Here is a 22,982-nt window from a genome sequence, read left to right as displayed (position 1 = left end):
CCAGGTTAGCGGACCTGAAGCGTTTGTAACCTGAGATACCACTGTATAGAAAATGCAGCTTTTGGGAAGTACATTTGGCCATGATGTATATGGGTCATAAATATTAGTGTTTCAGGAATATTACTATTTAGACAAAGTTTATGGTTTATCAAAATCTAGGGGTCTCTCAAATCTCCAGATCTGGCACTGGTTAGCTATATCAAGAGCTCCACTTGTCGTGTTAGCAAAGCAGCACAACAGAATTTAATCCATTTTGGTCACTTTATTAAATCAGATATTAAATAGCTTTAACTACCAAACAGCACTTCGAATGGTGAAAACACAGATAGCGTATTGCCATACTTGAATGCTTCTCCTTAGAAACACGTTTCCAGTCCTTAATATATATTTTACAAAACAGCCTTATAAGAAGTGACATATTTTCTACAGTACTCTTATGATATTTAATACACAACTGAAAAACTGTCTTAAAAACAAAATAAAAACATAGGCCAAGTCTTAACAGCTGTATGATTTCAGCAGCCAAAGCTGGTCAAGGGACTGAAACATTACTATGCAACTGGGACAAAAACATGTACAATATCACAATACTAAGCAAAAACGCTTTACATCCAAAGGAATAAACAGGTTACAAAAGGTGGAGAATTTAGCAGGCAAAACTGTATTACGAGCAACAATTTATCATCTTATATAAGCTATTTCAACTAGGTAAACATTTAAAACAAATATAAAAATGAGTTTTTTTAATAACTGATGACATTTCTGTCATTAAATGTTGGTTAAAACTTGACGCTATACTAAAAAGCACGTTATTATGCAGCTATATGCCAAGTGAGAAATATGTATGAAAAGTGGTCCAAGTTTTAGTTCAATGCTTCTTGTCTCCAAGACATCCTCATCCACACCAGTTGCCTTTTTTCTGTTGTTGTTGAGGTTGAGAAAAAGTGTTGTCTTTAAAAAGTTGGTTAAAACTTTAGTCTCCTGAGTTGATGTAAAAATGCCACTCAGATTCCCAGCTCTATTTTACAAAATGTAGGAATATCCTGGGCAGCTACCATTTGCCTTCAAGCATTTGTCAAGGAATCTCTATTTTCACTTCCTCTGAAGCAAATATAGCAATCTTTGAGCACTTCCCTTCTCACCAAATTAAAGAAATGAATCACACCACTAGCTGAACAAGGGCTCAGGATGTCTTCCCATTGTTAAAAGAGCTGAAAACAGCAACTTATGGTTAAATCTGCTGCAATGATCAAGCTGTGTTCCTATTACCAACCAAAGCATTTTCACTGCAAAATTGAATCTTTCCCAAAATTAACATTGCCTGGGTGCTGACTGATTCACTCAGATAGGAGAAATAAAACGTAACCATTCTTCTAGAATGATTCATAAAACCAAACTTTTATTATTATTATATATTTATTTATACCCTGCCTTTTTCTCTGACAGGGACTCAAAGCGCATTATAGATAAAAAATAAGAAATTTTAGACTACAAATTAGCAACTCTTGCTTTTTCAGTGGTGTGAATCCTACCTAGCGTTCATAAATCTCCAAAATAACCCTACTCTTTACTTGCTCCTTCTCCAATGCCTCATATGCACCTGTCATTTAATTTTATGCCTGCGTTCCAATAGCTGTATTTTCTTCTGGAGACATCAGCTAGACTAATGCGAGAAAAAGATTTAGTGGGTCTTCATAAGCCCAGAAAACAGACAACTATTCCACTTTCATGTTGTAAAAGTAGCTGTTAATGAAGCATAATTATTTGGAAATTTACTTCTCCCTCCAGCACAGAAACAAACAAACAAAAACAAAAAAACCAAGCTGTTTCTTCCACTTTCATATTTATATTTTTAAAAAGGGGGAAATAGGGTGGGAAAGGAATACAGGGTAAAATGAGATTCTTATCTATAAAACAAGGAATTATTTCACAACTCTTGACAGTACTGCAAACTGTGAAAGCACATTCCTTCATGTGGTTAAAGAGCAAATTGTTCTAGCCATTTCAAAACTGCTTACTGAAGACAGGCTCAGTCCCAACCACTGCCACCATATTTGAGCGCCAAAGTACCAGGAGTATATTTCTCTTAGCCCGTCCACAACCATCCTACTGCCGGCAACAGGATGAGACCCTAGCACCAGTATAAAGGAGTCCAAAAAATGTGCTTTGTATCGGAACGAGCACATGGTGGAAGTATACTGGTGAAGGATAAAAAATTATTGATATTATTCCATCACATACATGAAATAAAAGTGGCAGAAGGCTAGAGGAAACAGCAACTTCTCAGGCTTTAACTTAAGGCTGCAGAGAGTTTCTAAAAAAACCTGCATGACTTGGAAGTTTAAAAGCAGTAGTATTTAAAAATATTGCACTCAGTTCTGTTTTAAGATCATTTTTAAATCTTATGGTTTTTTCCCCCATCACAAATTCTAAGATTAGAATAAATTTCCGTGTCAGTTCTGTCTTTACACTTTCTATTTTGTGAAAGATTATAAAAAGTTCCATAATTTGAGGAATCAACTTTAACCAAGAACTCAGCTGTGCACATTTGTGTGTGAGACAACCAAAATATACAGATCTGTGTTACTTCACTAAGTTTCTCCCATTTAATGGCTGTTTTTATGGCTATTAACAGCAAGCATAGGAGTTTAAACAGGAAACCTGTACAGCCCCTAATGTTATGGAAAGGACCTGTTTTCACTGAAAACAACTGGATATCTCCTGTACTCAACACATGTAAGAAGATTCTAGGCAACACCACTAAATATCGGGGAGGGGGTGTTATGTCTTATTAAAACAAAGTGAATAATTACAATGGAACGTGCCGATTAAGCTGGGGGGGGCGGAAATCATTCAAACTATTTAAACAGTTGAGTTCTGTTAAGCCATTGATTCCTAAAAAAATAAAAAAGTTCTCTCTCACTCTGTGATTTTAACAATCCTTAAAAACTTTTAGTGCAAAATAATCACATTGGTTTCCCTTGGGATGGTCCTGGGCCTTTGCCGCTCATTGGAAGAGGAGCCCGCTGCAAGGGGGGTGGGTGCTGCATTGCACCAGCAACAGATTGATACATCCCTCTCATATCTATCTGTTGGAAGCTGGAAGGATTCATAATCAAACCCGGCTTTGGCATCATTGCATGACTCATGGCTGCTTGCTGAGCCACGTGCTGCGCTGCTTGCTGGTAGGTCAGCTGCTGTGGCTGCTGCTGGCTGTACTGCTGATGGAGTCTTCTGCTCATCAGAATCCTCTGAACACAACCGATTAGCTGTGGAGGGAAAAGTGGAGCTGTTATAAGGGCATGACCTGTCTCAATAATGCCTTTCCCTTCAGCCACAGTATCCCTGACAAATTGATTTAAACCTGAAACTTGATACTTGTTGCACCGCTACCACCATCACTAATGTGGCGGCATTTTCAAGCTAGTGACTGGAGGCACCAGTTAGCAATACCATTTCGGACCACAGTCCCCTAATGACTCACCCATTGTGTTGCAAGCAACCTTTATCTTGGTTGCCATCGGGGCAAGCACTCTCTGTGAAATTGCTCCCATATATCAGTTACAACATTCTCTCCTCTAGTACCATTTTCCATCTCTCTACCCCACCCCACCCCACCCCACCCCACCCGGTCCAGCAACCTGAAAATTCTTATGTGAATGACCAAGCAAGTATTTCGTGGCGAACACCACACGAGAAAATACTTCCAGTCTGACAGAACGCCTCGGAAAAAGTTTCAGGTTTCATAATATAACATGAAAAACCCTGCAAGACTTTACATAACACGCATGTTAATTCCTTAGTGTTAAGAAGCACTGATTTCCAGCCAAAAGTATTTGGTTAGCAAGGAGGTGAACTTGAAAAGAATATCAATAATGTCTGGTGAAGGACTACTTGAGTTCTCCTCATTCAAGATTGTTTATATCTATTTCTAAAGAAATTGATTTTTCTTTCAGAAGTGCTATGAATTATATTGACTTTATACTGATCATCAAGGTCTGCATAGTGCTTTTAAAATAAAATACAGAGAATGAAACAAATTTCCTTGTTGCAGTAGTATTTACATAGAATTATTATTATTATTATTATTATTCCACCCTTCTTCACTAGATCTCAGGCTGGTTCAAAGCATAAAAATACAAGAAAAAACACAAAATACATAAAAAAGAAGAAAAAACACAATATCATCCACCCCCTACCCCAAGGGCTCAACAAACAGGAGGCCTGTTCACAACCTGAAAAGAACGCAACCCGTGTCTGCGCGTCGGCAAGTCACGATTCACCGCTTCTGCACATGCATGTGATGTTATTTTGCGCATCTGCGCATGTGGCAAAACCAGGAAGTAACCTGTTCCGTTATTTCCGGGTCGCCGTGGGACACAACCTGAAAACACGCAACCTGAAGCAAACGTAACATGAGGTATGACTATCTCTGAAATTCTTACAACAGCCTTGTTAAGGTAGGGCAGCAAAACTATCTTCATATTACAGGTGGGAGGGTGGATGAAGAAGAAGAAGAAGAGTTTGGATTTGATATCCTGCCTTTCACTCCCCTTCAGGAGTCTCAAAGCGGCTAACATTCTCCTTTCCCTTCCTCCCCCACAACAAACACTCTGTGAGGTGAGTGGGGCTGAGAGACTTCAGAGAAGCGTGACTGGCCCAAGGTCACCCAAGGTCACCCAGCAGCTGCATGTGGAGGAGCGGAGACGCGAACCCGGTTCCCCAGATTACGTGACTACCGCTCTTAACCACTACACCACACTGGCTCTCAGGATGGAGGATGAAAGCAAGTCCCCCCCCCCCCAACACTAAGCAGTGATACATGCCATCTATAAATTAGCTTATGTGGGTTGATACTGATTTAAAAAGGGTTTTTTGCCCGCAGATTGTTCCAGTCAGCTTCTTCAATTTTAGCGTCTAGGTCAGTTTCCCAAAGTTGTTTAGTAGCTGAGCATCACTCAGTGGCCAGAACACTGAGTATTTTATGTAGTGTCAGCAGAATTTTTTTGGGAATGCTGAGTTGTATTTAGAAATATTTTTTCAGAAGATGCCATGATGTGAGTGCTTGGGATTTAATTGCTTGGTTTGAAATAAAATGTATATAACCTGATGTATGAATAGCTAATTCACATTGTACCCTCTCATTTTTTCCATAATTTGGTCTACTCTATTAGAGTTATCCTTTTTATAGAGATTAGCCAAAGTATATAGGCCTTTTTCTTTTTTTCACATCAACTTGGGTTTGTTTTTGTAGGTGAGTACACGGAAGGATGCAATGCAATTGGGATTAGCGGTGATACAGGTGGGGCTAATTTGAAGACCCAGTATCATTAGATTTTCAATTCTGTTGTTATAACTAGCTCTCATTCTTGAGCCATATAAAGTTCCTGTTTTCTTTAAAACTTAAAAAAAAAAATAACCTTTTCAGTACTACATATGGTTAAAACTCACTTGAACTGTACCTGTGCATGACATCTTTTTTTCTGCAGCAGGATTTCTTGGCAAGGTGATAAACACCCAGCTCTCACCAAGCTAAATCTAAGCTGCTAAAAAAGAGCTGGTGCAGATTAGGAGCAAGAAAGGCAAGCTGCATCACACTATGTAAATTACAGCTCAAGCAACTGCAGGGATGCCTCTAACCTGCAAGTGAGACCTAGGGAGGTGTAAGATTGATATCCACAATGCTAATAAAGGTCTTGTAAGCACTTGGGGTGGGATAAATCAGTTAATAGCTCCCCTTTTCAAATGTGCTTCTACATTACTGCCCTGTTTGTTTTTTCCATGTGTCTACCTGAATCAAGAAGTGTTTGTGAGTCTTACCATCTGCTGCTTTGTCAGGACATCATTATAGATGGCCTCCCGGCGCTTGACATCCAACTCCTGGGTTGCTTGTCGGCTTAGAGCTAAAGACTGGACCTGGGACTCTGTGAGCGTCAGATTCTCCTTCCACTGCAAATGAAAACACAACAGAGGGTTTTAGCAGTAGTTCTTATAGAGCCTCAATTTGTCCTGAAATGTGTCAACAGAGAGTTTTTGCCTTGAGAATACAGCAACTCAGTTTTCAAAAAATGGTCTAAAATAAATCTGCTGAGACACTGCAACAGACTGCTCTGGCTGAAGACAGGCATAATATGGGTCACTGGGATTTTTCCTTCATGTGCAGGTTTTGTCTATCCACATATTCTTCATCTCTACCTGAGTGTCTTGTTTGGTAGTAATGCTGTAGAGAGGGAAGGGGTGGTGCTTGTTCCAGTTCAACAGCTGCAGAAGGGCTACTTGGAGGTCAGGGGCACCCACCTTGGACAAGACATGCGAGAACAGGTGAGAGCAAGGTGTCCCAAAGGTCTTGGATATCAGGTGGAGAAGGCAAACTGAAAGGAGGAGAAGTAATGGTTCTCTGGGTAATCTACCATTTCCTCAAGGATTATGCCTGCTGAATGTACCAGGGCTACGATTCTAAAGAGGATCTAGGGTTCTAAAGTTAGGTACCCCTCTGACCTTAGCATGCCCAACAGATATGTGGAATTTTCCTCTTTGAATGACAGCTGGTAGACTGGGGAGAGGGAAGGGAAGAAGGGAGAGAGTACAAATTGCAAAGGGATAAGGACTATTTGGAAATGCAGATAGAGAAGTATCTGGTATTCTGCAGAAATGTAAACAGACAGTTATTTTATTAAGCTGCTCATAAAAAGAAGCATTCATAAAAATTATGCAAATACAGTTTCAGTTCATAATATAATATAAATCCTAAATCTTTTACAAATTGAAAATGGCATATTTTGCTTGGCTGCTGACAGGATGCTGATTTAGTAACATTTTAGCACAAACCTTATTTATGAAGTCCTCCCCCCCCCCCACAAAATATATAGATGTCATCCATTAAAATAAGTGCCAGAGTTGACAATCATTGTCTGCAACAATCTTAACATAACCTCATGTACAACCCACAACCTGCAACTCCAAAACACTTAAAAGCTCCACTGATTTTGACTGATGGATTAGAAGTATGTGCTTACATCTCCAAAGAAAAAAATAGAACTTAACTATGGCTGTATTGTGTTCAGATGTCATTCATCCCATTTAACTCTTAACTGAATACTATGCGATATTATAACAGAAATCAGTTTAGAAGAGTTTATTTGGCCAAGACAATAAAGAAACAAATTAATGGAGTCATCCTACATAGGCCTCCCTGAAAGAAAGCTCCCCCAGATACAGAAGGGTTAGGCAACCTAAGGCCTGTGGGCCGGATGCGGACCAAATGCCTTCTAAATCCGGCCCACAGATGGTCCGGGAATCAGCGTGTTTTTATATGAGTAGAATGTGTACTTTTATTTAAAATGCATCTCTGGGTTATTTGTGGGGCATAAGAATCCATTCATTTCCCCCCCAAAATACAGTCCGGCCAACCACATGGTCTGAGGGACGGTAGACCGGCCCATGGCTGAAAAAGGTTCCTGACCCCAGAGATACAGTATAGTTTATAAGTAAATTACCATAGGACTGGGCTTTTTAAATGCCTGAAACAGATTTCTTCCTCACAGCACTGCAGCCAATTGATTAATCTGCAATCTCAGTATTACTGAAGGAAGGGGGGGAAACATATTGCAAGCTATAATCAGCATTTAATGCAGTTCTCTGAAATGTATGCAACCTCAGAGCAAAAATGGCTCTTATCAGCAGTGAGTTTACTTACTATACTGGAAATGATGTCTTCAAGGGGTTGAATTCTTGCTCCAGTAACATTGTTGGTAGCTTCCAAAACTTTTTCTCTGCCTTGATTAATGAGGTCCTGAAAGAAAAGTATGATTAAGAGTTGCTGAATAACCATAGATTAAGATATCTACAAATATAGTGAAATTCCATTCCTACCTAGCTTCTTTATAATGCTTCCATATGATACAACTACCATGTCCAATCACATACATGTCCAATCACATGTTGGGCTACTGAATGGAAAATAATTTCAAACACTACTGTGTTTCTCACGTAAACAATTTAATTGTGAGAGGCAACTCTGCTCCTCTGGTTTTTATTTAACTACATTAAGGAGTAACTTTCACAAAACAGCCTAGAAACGAGCATCTTACAAGTCAATGCACACAGCACTTTCATTGTGAAGCAAAAGAACTAGGTTCATCGTCGGGCGCAATAATATGACTATGTAAGGCATCCTCAGCATGAAGCAACTATCATGTTAATGGTATTTGAAACTTTCCCACCTACCTCAAGCTGCTGGTTGCTCATAGCAGACAATGCTGCCAAATTGAAAGGAATATATGGAGCCTGAGCATTAAAGTTGGTGGGGAACATGTTTGCCCCCATTGGCATGTTGAAACGCATCGTCAGGCCCTGAAAAACAGAGGTAGCTCTTCTGAGTATTCAAAGCTGAAGGTTTGAGAATATATGACTGGTACCCACCTGAATGATCACTGCAGATGGTGACAGCAGTCACGAAATTAAAAGACACCTGCTTCTTGGGAGAAAAGCAATGACAAACCTAGACAGCATCTTAAAAAACAGAGACATCACCTTGCCAACAAAGGTCCGTATAGTTAAAGCTATGGTTTTCCCAGTAGTGATGTATGGAAGTGAGAGCTGGACCATAAAGAAGGCGGATTGCCGAAGAATTGATGCTTTTGAATTATAAGATTACTACTAGGTTGGGCTCTGGCGCCATCCCCTTGAAGAATGTAGGAGTGTAGTTTAGGAAATAGGCTGCTACCTTCCTCAGTTCTGCAGACTCACCAAGCACAAGTAGACATCAGTCATAACAATATGCTTATTTCAATAAACCAAACCAAAATTTTGGGAGGGCTTTCTAGTAATTGGAGGGGCAAGGAGATGTTTGGTCTTTTACAGATAGCAATGGATAACACTTATTTTTCTGGAAATACAGTGTACAGTTTTGTTTAAGCCCCAAACCAAATGTGTGAAATCATAGTAAAAGCCTTAACAAGGCACTGAAATGATATATTCAGAACTGGGGCATGAAGAATTCCTGATTTTTGCTTATCTTTATTTTAACTGTGTCTTCCTTCTTGTGTAGTTTATATGAAGCAGTGCTTCACTGCCAATCCAGTCAATAACAAATTAGTAGTACTGGGGTAGGGCAGTGAAAACAATAAGAGCTCTTCACATTTAACAGCCAAACTGTACAAGGATTCCTCTAGCAAATGCATTTTTTGATCACAGGCCAAATCCATCTACTAAAGTCTGTCTATACTGGAAACTCAAGGCTCCTGTTTCCTGAGGTATACCTTGCCCAAACATACTGAAGATGCAGAACAATTGTCTGAGTCACAGAACGAAATTGATCTAAATGGCTTAAGGCATCCTACCTTCTTTTCAGCTTCATATTCATCCCAAGCCGCCTTCCTCTCTTCTTCAGTCAATTCTTCTTCCTCTTTGTGGTCCAGGAGGGAATCATGTTCATGATAGCCCACTATATGTTCTTTGCAGATCTGGAGGAGTTCAGCTAGAATTGTATCCTGGTAAATAAAAATGCCAGAACATTCAGTAAGCACATATAAAAATTCTTTAATGGTAAGTGGTGGTTCCTGATGCATGCTTCTCATCAGGGGATATTAAAGCAGCGGAAGGAGGAAAGTTTGTTTCCTCAGCAGTCTCATTTCTATGGCCTAATCAAGCTTTTGGTGAAATTTAGCTTTTGAAGTCCAATTTGGTTCCCCCCGGGCGGGGAATTCAGTTTTTAACTGTGCAAATGCACTCCTGCCCACCGCAGAGACCTGGGCATCCAGCCTCAAAGCTGATTCCAGGAGCACACCCGAACTGTGAACCTGTTTCAGGGGGGAGGTGTTACAGGGCTAACAGGACAGATAGGCACCTCGTCTTCAGGTGAGATATAACCTCCACTTTTAAGTCACAAAGCCCCAAACACATCCATAGAATAAAACTGATCACAAAGCATATCAGTAACTGGGAAGAACAAAAAAGTAGAGTAGTAAAACTATGTAGATGGAAGTTGAAAAAAGGCCAGATTCAAAAATTAAATTAGCACAAAGAAGCTCTCTTCCATGCTACGTAAGAGGACTTAAAATGGCTGGAGAGTTCTCAGACATGCATTTGCCTTCGTTCCTATGGTAACAATACTGTTGAATACAGTGCAATTTAATCCATATATACCATGCCAACAGAGTCATCAAAATGTGGTTTAAATTATACGCAACTGGGTAGTTCTGCATTTCTTTGTCTGAAATGCAACTTGTATTCAATAAAGGTCAAGGCTTGAAAGGTAAAAACTTTATAAACTATTTATTGATGGTCTCTCACAATTCAAAGTGCATGTTTAATGAAGGAATTTGTATGAAGATTTATTTCAAAAATGTAAAATATATTTGCTAGAATATTGATGTTACAAATGGCTTTTATACAGTATCATACAAAATCTCCCCAGCTGCTTTTCAAATCTGTACATTAAAAAATTCTAAGTTTCAGTATAAAGACAGCTTGAGCAAAAGCAACAACATGTGTAGAAAAGTAAGAACCACGAAAGTATCTCACTAACAAGTTCAGCTTTGGGACACAATGTATGTCCATCTTTTAAAGCCAATTTCTAAAAAGTTGCCCCCCAAAATCATCTCTATTTTCCAACTTATTTCCTCCCAAAATAAAACTTTGATTTTTTTCATAAAGATGATATCCCAAGAAAGTTTTCAAGTTGTGTTCTTTCAATTTTCCTTTAAGCACAGGATAAAAATGTTTACTTTTTCAGTAATTTTTTCAGTTGAGATATCATTTTAGATACTTCTCAGCTAGTGAGTTCATGAACCAATCTGAAAGTTGTCCAATAATTTCAAGCTCATAATCTTAAGAAGCACACTGCAACATCTCTTTCCTAACCCTAACACAGGGTTAGGCAATGAAACCAACCTGCCAAATATTCAATCTTCAAACTGATGAGTGAGAGAAACTTGTTGGGTGCAATACTATCAGAGAATGTAACATTAATTATGTAAGTTATGTAATTTCACCACACCAGATAACAAGATGAATAATGCATTTTGGCAACAAATACCGTTTAGAATGGAAAATTATGCCTTCTCAACATCTCTACTCAACAGTACTTTAAAAAAAACCCTCAACAACCACCCACCAACATGCCCCAGTAAAACATTTCTTAACGTTTGCATGATTCTTGAAACATTGTTTCAATGAACTCATCAATAAACACTTCAATATTGATAGGAATATTGTTTTCTGATGTGAATTGCACTCAACAAGTCTCCCTTCTTTTCAAAGCAAAGAAAACACAATGCAAATTGTTTTGTTAAAAAAATTCCGACAACCTTACATATCATCTGCAGAGTGAAAGCATCAACCGCAAATACCCCCTCATTTGCTGGATTGATTTCCATTCCAGACATGGTACAAATAAATGAACTTTGGCAATTTTTGCTCTTTTTGGAATTTTTGCAATTCATCAACATCTATACTGTTCAGTACTATACCACATTCAGCAATATCTGGTTTCTTTATCGCACACTGTGGTGTAACATCAGTACTTATGGAACTAAGCATGGAAACAAACTAAGGAGAGCTGAAGGGGGTGGGGACTAGGAGTTATGACCTTTTATATTCAATTTACTTTTACCAAAGTGACCAATTAAGGGCCAAAATAGTGAATCTAAAAGGCTGAACTTTTTGTTCTTGTATAGATAGAAAAAATGTATGCACTGATTATTATTTTTTTAAAAAAAATTGGAACCCTAACCTGCAATTCTGGAAGCTTCACCAGAAGTTAAGCAGCATAGGAAATTTGTAAAATAAGGTAAAAACACAACAAACTGCTGGCAGAGCTTCAGGTGCGGCTGCAATGTTCTAATCATTAGGACTGCTTGGTAATGTAGTATTAAGTGCAACAAAGTGAACCATCACTAGATATTATGGGAGTGGTGAGTCAGAATTCGTCAGGGCATTCTATTCAAGGAGCAATCTCCCAGGACTCAAAAATTAGCAGGCAATAAAAGCCAACAAGAGTTCCAAGGAATGTACAATATGGACTGGCACTGAGACATTGTTAGGTAGCTCTCTTGGTCAGGCAGCAATAAATCAAAATGAATGAAATGAAGTATGTAAGAGTTCCTAATGTACAACTGAGGACTCAGGTGTTAAAAAAGGAAACTTGTCAGAGAAAGCCAAGCCCGCTAAATAAATCCTCCAGGAAATGAATCCTCATACACATCTGAGAACATTATTAAGCCATTATGAAACTAAGAAGCTGGATGCTGTGCAATCCCATGAATGAGGCAAGAGCGCAACCATTCACACTTTTAGGCACTTGTCATGGGAGTGACTTGCAAAAACCACTTCTGCGAATTAAACTGTTATGTGGAAAGCAGTCCAGGGATTAGCAGCAGAATGATGACTCCATTTCATTATTTTTCGCAGGTCACGCCTTTTATTCTGGTGGAGATTTTGTAATGCTAACCCATCCCCCATTTCCTACTTCAATTTCACAGTGCCAAATTTCCAAGTGAAATGCCTGGACTTAGGAAATGCAATGTAGAAAGAAGACCTGATTTGTCCGATCTCTCCTACTCTCTGGTTCATCCAATCTTGCCCCCTCCCTCCCTGCCTGGTTTCTGCCTGAAAATGGCTGCTGCCTACTATCAAACAAGCAAGAAAATAATTAAGTGAGCAAACTCCTAGTGTTCTGAGTTTATAGTGAGGATCAGGCATAATTCTTTTCACATAGTGAGCAAGTGGATCGGGACCTGCATGTACTGCTCAAGACAGACAGAAGGGCTAAAAAGATCCTTGGTTTCATTCTGCATGACAATTCATATTTACTCCCTGCTCCCCCCACAAAAAGGCACATACCTAAATATTTTGGTATTGTAGGTGCTAACTGTACATATTGACTTACTTTTGGTAACATAGGTGTATCCCTTTTTTTCTTCTTTTCTGAATTAGGATCATCCAACAAGTCTGGCTCAAAAGTATACAGCTCAGTGAGTTCATTCATGGTAAAATGGCGTTCAACCTGTTGCTGATCAACCACCCGGAAAGATAGTGACTGTTTAGTTACTTGACGATCGTAGATCTTGTCTTCCATTGTTCCCTTCAAAACAAAAATACATTACAATTTATGTCCACACGCACATATGAGAGACCCCGACCACCAACCCAGAGTTCCCTCAATCTCTCTGCCACTGTTTTGCAACACACACACACACACACACACCCTACTGCTGACGAACGAGATACCCAATGAAGCTGGTTGGCTGTAGTTTCAAGATGAAAGAAAACACTTTAACTCACCTGATGCAAAAATATGCCACTCTTTCAAACCTTATTGAATGCAAGGTGGCAAGTAAGTAAATTAAAAAAAAACTTAAAACCTTTCAGAATTCATTGCAATGAAACATGTGGTGGCGGCTGCTGGTTCAGATGTCTTTAAAGGGGGAAATATGACAAATGCATGGATAATTGGATGGAACCTCTGTCTTTAGAGGTACTGCACCACTGAGTTGCTGAAGGGCAACTTTTGTGTGTTTGCTAAAATTTCTGAGAATGTCAAGTCACACAGTTTGAAAGAATATACAGTGGTACCTCGGTTTAACAACTTAATCTGTTCCGGAGGTCCGTTCTTAAACCGAGGCGTGCTTTCCCTAATGAGGCCTCCCGCTGCCAGTTCCCTTCCACCTTTTGGATTCCGTTCTTAGACCGAGGTAAAGTTTTCAAACCAAGACACTATTTCCGGTTTTGTGGAGTTTGTAAACCGAATAGTTCATAAACAGGGCTGTTCTTAAACTGAGGTACCACTGTACATGGTGGGTATGGTTGATTTTTAGAGCTTCATGTTTTCTTCTGGAAACTTGCTTCAATTTCTTAAGTCTAAAACTACACTGAAGCTAACAAATATGAGAAGACAAAAAACAAGGGTGAATCTAGTCATACCACACTATTTTCTAGAAGATATTGTTGAACTTATCTAGAACCATACACACATCACATGGAAAGCATTTAATTCAAACCTACCTGAGCCAAGAAGCGGTACACAAACACTGGTTTATTTTGCCCAAAGCGATAAACCCTGAAAATACTCTGGATATCATATGATGGATTCCAAGAAGCATCAAAAATAATTACTCTATTTGCAGCCACCAGGTTTATTCCAAGGGATCCTGCTTTAGTAGAGATAATAAACAAACGGCCTCTGCAAAAAGGAAAGTAAATTTTAATTCCTCTCACAATCATTCCTAATTAATTTAAACAGATACTTCCCTCCCCTCCCCAAATCAAAGGAATATTCATTAGTTTGAGTGACAAAACAAGATGGTGGTTGTTTAAAAATGTGATATTATTGTGTTTTATTTTTGCAATATTTATAGTGTGTAGTATTTTTCATCTACTGGGAAATTCTCACGCCCATACACAACCTTGTACCTTATTTCACATTGGCCCATAATTTAAATTTGTTGCTTATGTGAAAACAACACTTGGCAGTTACTGTAGTAAATGCCACTTTGATGTGCCCATAAGGAGCTCCGAATCACCAAGCCATGTCCCAAGGTATCTGAACAGTTTGTCAAACTAAAAAGCAAAACAAAATTTTAACAGGCTGGGGTGATTGTTGGTTATACTGCTGAAGCAATCTACATTCTGTGGAAGACAGTTATAAATATACATCAAAAAGTTTGAGTGGAACACTTGAAATCTTGGAAAACTATATTTAGTGAAACAGACTACGTGCACACGATACTAAACTCGTTTATCTGGTTTTTTTTTCCTTTTCTTTTATCTGTATTTTATTTTGATGTTATGTCACTTTAAGGCAATTCTTTTTTGTATAAAACACCTAACAAATGCAATAAGAAACAAACATTGGGGGTGGTGTTAGTGCCGCATAGGTAAGCCTGATCAAAACTGAACAAAGCATGGGGGTTGAACGCTCCCCGTCTCCCTGCGAAACTGCAAGTTACAATAAGGATTACATAAGGATTTATTTATTTTTTAGTTCAGCACTCACATGCAGAGGAATACTAGAGAGATTTACCTTACTATGGTCAAAAATTGTCTAAATCCACACATGTGTTGTGAACAGCAAGTTTGTCACATCAAAGGGCGGGACATGTGTCAGCACAAACCTATAATCAACTAACTCAACAGGAAGCCTTTAACGTAGTGACAGAAGCCCTTTCTTAAATGAAATCCAAACATCAAATGCATTTCTTCTCATTAAGAGAGGAAGTAACTAATTATGCCAGCAGCAGGGACCAAAGCAAGGCCAGAAAAACAAGGACAGGAACTGAGTGGGTTAAAATAGGCCACAACATTATTGATGGCAGATGGAAGAGCAGGAACAGCAACCCCAAGTCTCAGAGTGCTGGACTGCTGCTGTTGCTAAGATGGCTATTGGGGAAGGACAGTTACTAAGAAAGTAGACAGTGTATGCTGCTCCACCCACTGTTGTCAACTAGAGTGTGTGGCAGGAATATCAGCCCCCAAACTGAACTGGCCCTTACCCCAAGGCCCCCAAAGGAGGGAGAGGAAGTCAAAAAGCACTGAACAATGCCTAGGATGGATCCCCAATAAAAGACCCAGGAGTTAATAAGTGGGCAGGGAATTATGTCTTAGGTCTACTCCAAACCAACCGCGCACCACTAGCCAATGACAGGCTGGCTCAGAACAGTCACATGGACTCTGGGTGTAGTAGGATGGCCTAGCCCAACTGGGTCTTCCTGCTCTCCCGCCTTCTGCGTGGTCTGGTCCCAAAGGAGATTCTTGCCAAAGTCAGAATATGTATTAACTCTTCAAAATATTTTATTGAAATTAACTGTTTTTAAAATGTGCTTTAATCTAATTTTTAGCTTATTGTCGATTTTAATTACTGTTTGAAGGTTATAATTTTTTTACAGGTAAATTGTTCTTTTTGTAAAGCACTTTGAGAGTTGCTTTTTTAAAAAAAAATCAAGCGCTATATAAATTTTATGAAATAAATAAAGCAAGTATGACTTGCTGCGGTTAAAGATTCAATATTAAACCTACTTACATATAAGTTAATTCCCACTGTTTTTATTTCCTGACAATGCAACACAGGCTTTTTCCTGGGCAAGTGAGTATAGGACTGCAGTCTGTGGCATTTATAAACTAGCTTGGGGGAACAAAGCGCCCCAGCACTAATGACTGCTTCACAGGGCTCATTTCCTAGATGCATTACAATGGTTGAAAAAGATATTCTTTTATCACTTATATAAATTTACAAGCAGAAAAGGGTGTGGGTTTCTTTTACCTGACATTCGTTACATCATTAAATTCTTCAGCCCACTTCTTTCTTGATTGTGCTGTTGTAGAGCCATCTAAACGATAATAATCTATATTTCTGAACCATTTCCCTTCACCTAGAAATTTAAAAAACCAAATTATTATATATCAATTGAATAAGACATAGGGGCAAGTCTTATGCTTACCGACCCCCATAGTTCTTCCTCTTTAGCTTCCCTGCTGAGCAGCATAATCCAAATCTTTTGCCCACACTGTATCCCTGGAAGATGTGTTTACAAAGTCCAGTAAGATATATTTTCACAATCTAAGGAATTCACATTTATGGAGGGGATAGAAAGGCAAACTGTTCAAATTTGACTGACCCTATTTTGAAGAATAGGAGTCAGATGAAACCTACTGGAAGATAAGCAGGATTAGGAAAACATTTATTATGAATGAACTTAGTAAATAATGATATGGTTTACAAATTCAAATGTGAGCTGCTTGCATGATATGCATGCTTCAAACAAACAAAGTTGTGATGGAAAGCTTAGCTAGACCAGAGTTTAGTGGTGCAGTGCAGCAGAATTTCACCATGGTGCTTAGCTGGAGCCTCTCTCTGATTGGCTGTGGGTACAGCTAGCCACAGAGGGGTTGAGCTAGCACTTTGGGAAAAGAAAAGCAGTTCGAGGCGAGAGCTGCAGTTCTTGGCATTCAGCTTGATAGGAGTATACCTCCTGAACATCCACTCTGAGGAAAATATCTGCAGCCAAAGAAGAATAACTGGGAAGCTCAATTGGGGACAGGAAAAGAAGAGTTGTTACAGAACACTCTATATCTCAATACAGTAAGAAGGGAAGAGAACGTTTAGAGAAAGAGAAGAATCCCAAACCAGTTAGGAGAGGTATGGTGATCCCTTGATCTGTTATAAAGCTAGAGGAGCCTCTGGGTTGTGATTTATAGAAGACTGGGAAAGTGACAGAAAGTACCACCTTGGAGCCCAAGTATTAAGACCTAAGCTATAACACTCAAACAGTTATCTTAATAAGCTGAAATCAAAAGAAGCTGTGTGTTTACCACCTTGTTTAGAAGCCTATAACACACACAGTTTCTTGAAAGAATCCTATCTCCTAATACATCTTTTGTTTTACCAATTTTGTTCTGTAAAATCAAAACCTTTCTCCTGTTGAACTTCCTTAAGTCTCCAAGTACCAGAGTTTTTTGTTTAAAACCCAAAAATTAAACAGTACAGTGGTACCTCGGTTTAAGAACAGCCCTGTTTTCGAACTATTCCATTTACAAACTCCACAAAACCGGAAGTAGTGTCCTAGTTTGTGAAGTTTACCTCTGTCTAAAAATGGAAGCTGGATGGTAGAAAGGCGGCGGCGGCGGCAGGAGGCCTCATTAGGGAAAGCGCACCTCAGTATAAGAATAGATTCGGTTTAAGAATGGACTTCCGGAAGGGATTAAGTTCGTAAACTGAGGTACAACTGTAAACTGAGGTACCACTGTAGTTAAAAAATGACTTGTCTCACAATTCTTCTAGTTCTGTAAATCTTGCATTTCTACACTTGCCTTTATATATAATAGGTTTGTCTTCTTCTTTGTCCCGGTTTGCCAACTCCAGAAAATCTTCTATCAAATCCAGTGATATCAGAGACTGGCTGAACACTAAGCTGAAAGTTGAGAAAAAGAGGAACAGTTACTAATTTTCTAGCACACCAATTTGCCTCACCACTCTCAGTATTATTGACACACTTTATGGATATAAAGCAGAATGTTAATCTAAATCTGCCAATTCTAAAAAGCCAAGTCTGCTTAAAGCACAAATGCTTTGGAATCTTTCCAGAATGACTCTTACACTTTATCCCCAAGCTCCTCAGCCATGCGAAGAATTTCAAAAAGAAGCACCATCTTTCCAGAATGCTCCAACACTTCAGCATCCGCATCAGTGACAAAATCCTTGTACCAATCTGGAGCTGGGCTGCCTGGGTTGGAAGCAGTTTTACCTACGGGAAAATACAAAAACAAATAAACACCTTAATATATGTATCTTAAGACATTTTTCAGGGTTTTGTTTTGTTTTTTACTGTGGTAGATTTTATGCTGCTTTTATCCTGTTTTAAATGCCTGTAGCAGTAATGCTGTATGTTTTGCATCATGTATTTATGTCTGCTTTATTGACATATTTTCCATAAGGCATAAATCATTAAGCAATACTTTTTCAGCCTTGACTGCAAGAAATGCATTTCAAAAAAGCAAAAGGGAAGCATCTTCAATGTTGGTTTTAACTCAAAATTGCTTACCAACTATGTTTTCTAATATAGTTAACACAATATCTGGATAGCTTACACAGCTGTCATTTCCTCTGAAAGATGAACCATTTACAACATTTGAAACTCAAATTACAGCAAGGGCTTAAAACTCTTCAGGAGAAGGCAATATTCCTCGAGCCCTGCCAGCTTGTGCTGGCCGGGGGGGGGGGGGGGCTTGCACACTTCTCTCCACCACACTTTTTCCACCACTCTCCCACTGTTCACAACTGATGTTAGCTCCAAGAATGACATGATTTTCTGTTCTGATTTCTGTATATCAGTGGAGGCTTCTCACTAAGTGGGGGTGGTGCACTACCCATCCTAAACCCCCAGAGGGCTCTTTTTAAGGAACTCAAAGGCTAAGATATCCCTATGCCAAATTCATAGAATCACAGAATTGTAGAATTGGAAGGGTCCTGAGGGTCATCTAGTCAAACCCCCACAATGCAGGAATCTCAACTAAAGCATTCAAGATAGATGGCCATCCAACCTCTGCTTAAAAACCTCCATTGAGGGAGACAAGGGAGTCCATTCCACTGTCTAAAAGCTCTTACTCTCACAAAGTTCTTCCTGATGGTTTAGTCGGAATCTCCTTTCTTGCAACTTGAAGCATTGCTTTGGGTCCTACCCTCTAGAGCAGGAGAAAACAAGCTTGGTCCATCTTCCATGTGACAGCCCTTTAGATGTTTGAAGATAGCTATCATATCTCCTCTTAGCCTCTTCTTTTCCAGGTGAAACATACCCAACTCCCTCAACTGTTTCTCTTAAGGCTTGGTTTCCAGACCCTTGATCATCTTGGTCTCCCACTCCTCAGCATACATTCTAGCCTTTTAAAATTGTGGTGTCCAGAATTGGACACAGTACCCCAGGTGTAGTCTGACCAAGGCAGAAGAGAATAGTACTATTTCTTCCCTTGATCTGGATGCTGTACTTCTGTTGATGCAGCCAAAACAGCATTAGCTTTTTTTGCTGCTGCATCACACTGACTCATGTTCAGCTCGTTACCTACTGAGACCCGTAGAACATTTCCACATGCCATTACTGGCAAGCCAAATGTCCCCCATTTTATAATTTTAAAGCTGGTTTTTCCTACCTAAGTATAGAACCTTACATCTGCCCCTGTTGAAAATTATTTTGTTCATTTGGACCTAGTCTCCAATCTGTTAAGATCATATTGAATCCCAAATCTGTCTTCTGTGCCCCTCACAGTTTGATGTTGTCTGCAAACTGGATGTTGCATCATACTGTTGACTCATGTTAAGCATGACTTGTTTTTTGAGAAACACATGCTGGGTCTTAGTAACCACAGCATCCTTTTCTAAGTGCTCACAGAGTGAGCATTTAATCATCTGTTCTATAACCTTTTCTGGTTTCAACTTCAAGCTCATCAATAGAAACTTGGGTCCTTTCTTCCCCTTTTAGGACATTTGCTCATCCCCAGTCTGCAGTCTGGCCATAAATAGACAGGCTCTACAAGCTCTACAAGAGTTAATCTACAAGCTCCTTTAGTACCATTGGGTCAGCTCATCAGACCCTGGAGATCTGAATTCATTTAAAGTAGCTAGCTGTTTCCTTACCAGCTATTTCCTAGCTTGGGAGGAGGTCTGCTATTTAAAATTTAGTGAGGGAAAGGTTTAACTGTTGCACTCAGAGTTAGCTGTGATGCCTTTTGGACTGTGGAACTATTTTGATGCGAAACTTTAGATCTGAATTGAATTAAAATTGGAAAATACTGGAGGTCCATTAGCTATCTGCATTCCTTTCACTGTGATGACTTCCAACACATACACAAATACATCTACAAATTTATAACTTGATACAAGATTCCAGGGTTGACTTTATTTATGTTACCTACATTCTTTAGGCAGTACTATAAATATGTGGCTTTAATTTTGTGGCTTTAATTTTACTTCAGTCGTGTGTTACTTATTGTTTATTTTTTTGGGGGGGGGGGAGTCTTGAAAACTTTGATATGGTTACTAATTGCAGCATGCTCTTCCACAGAATTCTTTCCTTGTATTACTTATTGGTAGTCCAAAACACTGACTTGCTAAAAATAAGATATACACAATAAGATGATCAAGAAATAAGGCACAAATATACCTAACACTCTCCAAATTAAAGGTAAGAAGCCTGGGTGAATTTTTTTTTGCCTGATGTCTGAAAACCAATAAGGATGGCACCCTTGGGGAAAGCATTCCACATGTAAAGAGTTACCACTGAAAAGGCCAGTTCTCATGTTGCTATGCTCCATACCTCCCTTGTATGGAATGCAAAGGGCATATGGAATACAGCAATCAAGTAACATCTTAAGGCCCTGGATAGTGTGGGGAGAGGAAACAGAGTTCATATAAGTGAGAGCTCTAGACCTTCCAGCTACTTTTAAGACAGAATTGTTTGTAATGCTCCCAACCTAATACATCTCTCCAGCCTGACTGGCAGACTGAGTTCAACAGAATGCACTTCCTAGAAAGTAGGCCTTAGATTGCAGTCCTTGATCACAATCCTAAAAGCATATGCATGGGCCATAACACCCCCCCCCCCCCAAAAAAAATACCTTCCCAGACTTGCTTTTCACTGAACTGTCCCTATCTATCCTCATAATCTGCTTGGCTCCCTGGTACCTGCAATCATTGGTACCTGCTACAGACTGATTTTGTCATTTGGATGCTTTGATTACATCTTCAATTTTAATGCACTTCCAGTCTCAAAGCCAAACTAGAAGGGATTCTGGCTGATCTGAAAAATTAAACATATCTCTGTCCCAAGCACATACTAAATAGTATCTCTAATGAGGAAAGGGGTGCAAAGGAGGGGGGATGTATGCAACTTTACCCTACCCACCAGCCCTTCCCATACAATCTGTCACCTTTAGACATTTTTCTCCTTAGAGAAGCTGCAATTATCAAATATTAGTTCAGCTGGGAGAGGAGCTGCAAGGGACAGTTCTGCAATCCTCTCTCAAGCAGTCCTTTTGGAAGTTTAAAAAATTGCTTTAATGCCGTTTTAACACATTCTACTTCAGGTTGCCTTTTAAAAATATTCAAAAGTTACAGTCCAACTAATCTCTGGTGTCAGCTTTTTGGACCTTATGACACTACATTCCTGTTTAATTTTTACTGGTTTCCAGTTTATTTCCAGGCCCAATTCAAAATGCTACTTAATACCAATAAAATTCTTAGATGGATGGAACCCAGATATTTGAAGGACCTTTTGTTCCTGCATGAACAAGTCTACAAACTGCATTCACCCTTAGAAGCTTTGCTATGTGTTTTGCCACTGAGAATATGGGGTGCAATGTTTTCAGTCATCGCACCAAAACCTCCCAAGAGAAATCAGAATGATTTCCCCATTAATTGCTTTCAGGAAGGTAGTAAAAACATATCTCTTCTACCTTTGGTTTATTTTACTTTAACAGATTCATAAGCTGCCTTTCAAAAACCATTCACCCCCAGAAACAGAAACTACTACCTTTATGCAACTACTGGCTTGTTTTAACCCTCTCTGATTTTGTATGATTTACAATTTATTTTGATTGTGTTGATTTAATCTAAGCTTTGTGGGCTCTTCTGAGAGCTGAAAGGCAGTGTTTAAAAAGCAGGATGAATCACAGGTGTATGGATGAAAGGAAGATCATTATGGGCCTGCACTGGAAGTGTTCCAAGTGATGTAAATTACTTGGAAGCATAACTTACATCAAACTAATAATATTTTTTACTGAGGGAGGGCTTTACCCAGAAAAGTATAAGTACTTTTTGATTGACTGATTTACTTTGTTTAAAACATTTTTAAACACTTCAGGTTACAGGCTCCACTAACCTAGAAGTAGTACCTCAGGTTAAGAACTTTACTTCAGGATGAGAACAGAAATCGTGTGCCGGCAGCACAGCAGCAGCGGGAGGCCCCAGTAGCTAAAGTGGTACCTCAGGTTAAGAACTGTTTCAGGTTAAGAACGGACCTCCGGAATGAATTAAGTACATAACCAGAGATACCACTGTATAATAAGCTGATATTTTGAGTGAGCTTCAGAGTAGGACACCCAACATTATCATTTCTACTCCAGTCCTGTATGGTGAATTTCCTCTGCAATGGTGTCTAAATTTTGAAATTTAGCTGAAATCCCTCATTACCTTCATCTGACTTTGCAATGGCTGGAGGATTGTTTATTGGTTCTTCTATGTTTCCTTCTCCACCTCCACGAGATCTTGAATTCCAGACTTTAATCACTTCAACATCATTATCACTTCCACTTTCACTGCTGCTACTCTCCTTTTTTTTACCCTTCGATTTTTTCTTCCTATAAGCATAACATTTGATGCTCATTATTATAAAAAAAAACTTGCAAAGTTAGGGTGGTTTTTTGGGGGGGGGTCGTATGTTGTTGTTGTTGTTAAAAAATGTAATTCTACAACAAACACAAATTTCACCAACTCAGAG

The 22,982-nt window shown here is 39.2% G+C and overlaps 1 protein-coding gene across 5 annotated transcripts in view; it reads right to left on the bottom strand.

The window, feature by feature from the left end:
- Positions 1-242: 242 nt before the first annotated feature.
- The window catches only part of ATRX (ATRX chromatin remodeler), an 89,832-nt gene continuing 67,092 nt past the window's right edge, over positions 243-22,982 (bottom strand). For all 5 annotated transcript variants that reach the window (XM_080989700.1, XM_080989702.1, XM_080989701.1 and 2 more), the window contains 11 exons: positions 22,676-22,842; positions 18,092-18,239; positions 17,806-17,906; positions 16,259-16,367; positions 14,005-14,182; positions 12,890-13,084; positions 9,342-9,491; positions 8,227-8,352; positions 7,697-7,792; positions 5,821-5,949; positions 243-3,269 (listed from right to left, as the gene is read on the bottom strand). In XM_080989700.1, the coding sequence (XP_080845826.1) occupies positions 2,967-3,269; positions 5,821-5,949; positions 7,697-7,792; positions 8,227-8,352; positions 9,342-9,491; positions 12,890-13,084; positions 14,005-14,182; positions 16,259-16,367; positions 17,806-17,906; positions 18,092-18,239; positions 22,676-22,842 (1,702 nt within the window). In that variant the 3' untranslated portion in view covers positions 243-2,966. The remainder of the gene's footprint in view (positions 3,270-5,820; positions 5,950-7,696; positions 7,793-8,226; positions 8,353-9,341; positions 9,492-12,889; positions 13,085-14,004; positions 14,183-16,258; positions 16,368-17,805; positions 17,907-18,091; positions 18,240-22,675; positions 22,843-22,982) is intronic.

The sequence above is a fragment of the Podarcis pityusensis genome (genome assembly GCF_964106645.2).
Source record: "Podarcis pityusensis genome assembly, chromosome: Z".
NCBI lineage: Eukaryota > Metazoa > Chordata > Lepidosauria > Squamata > Lacertidae > Podarcis > Podarcis pityusensis.
The sequence above is the reverse complement of the archived record's forward strand: the minus strand, read 5'-3'. Positions and strand labels throughout refer to the sequence as shown.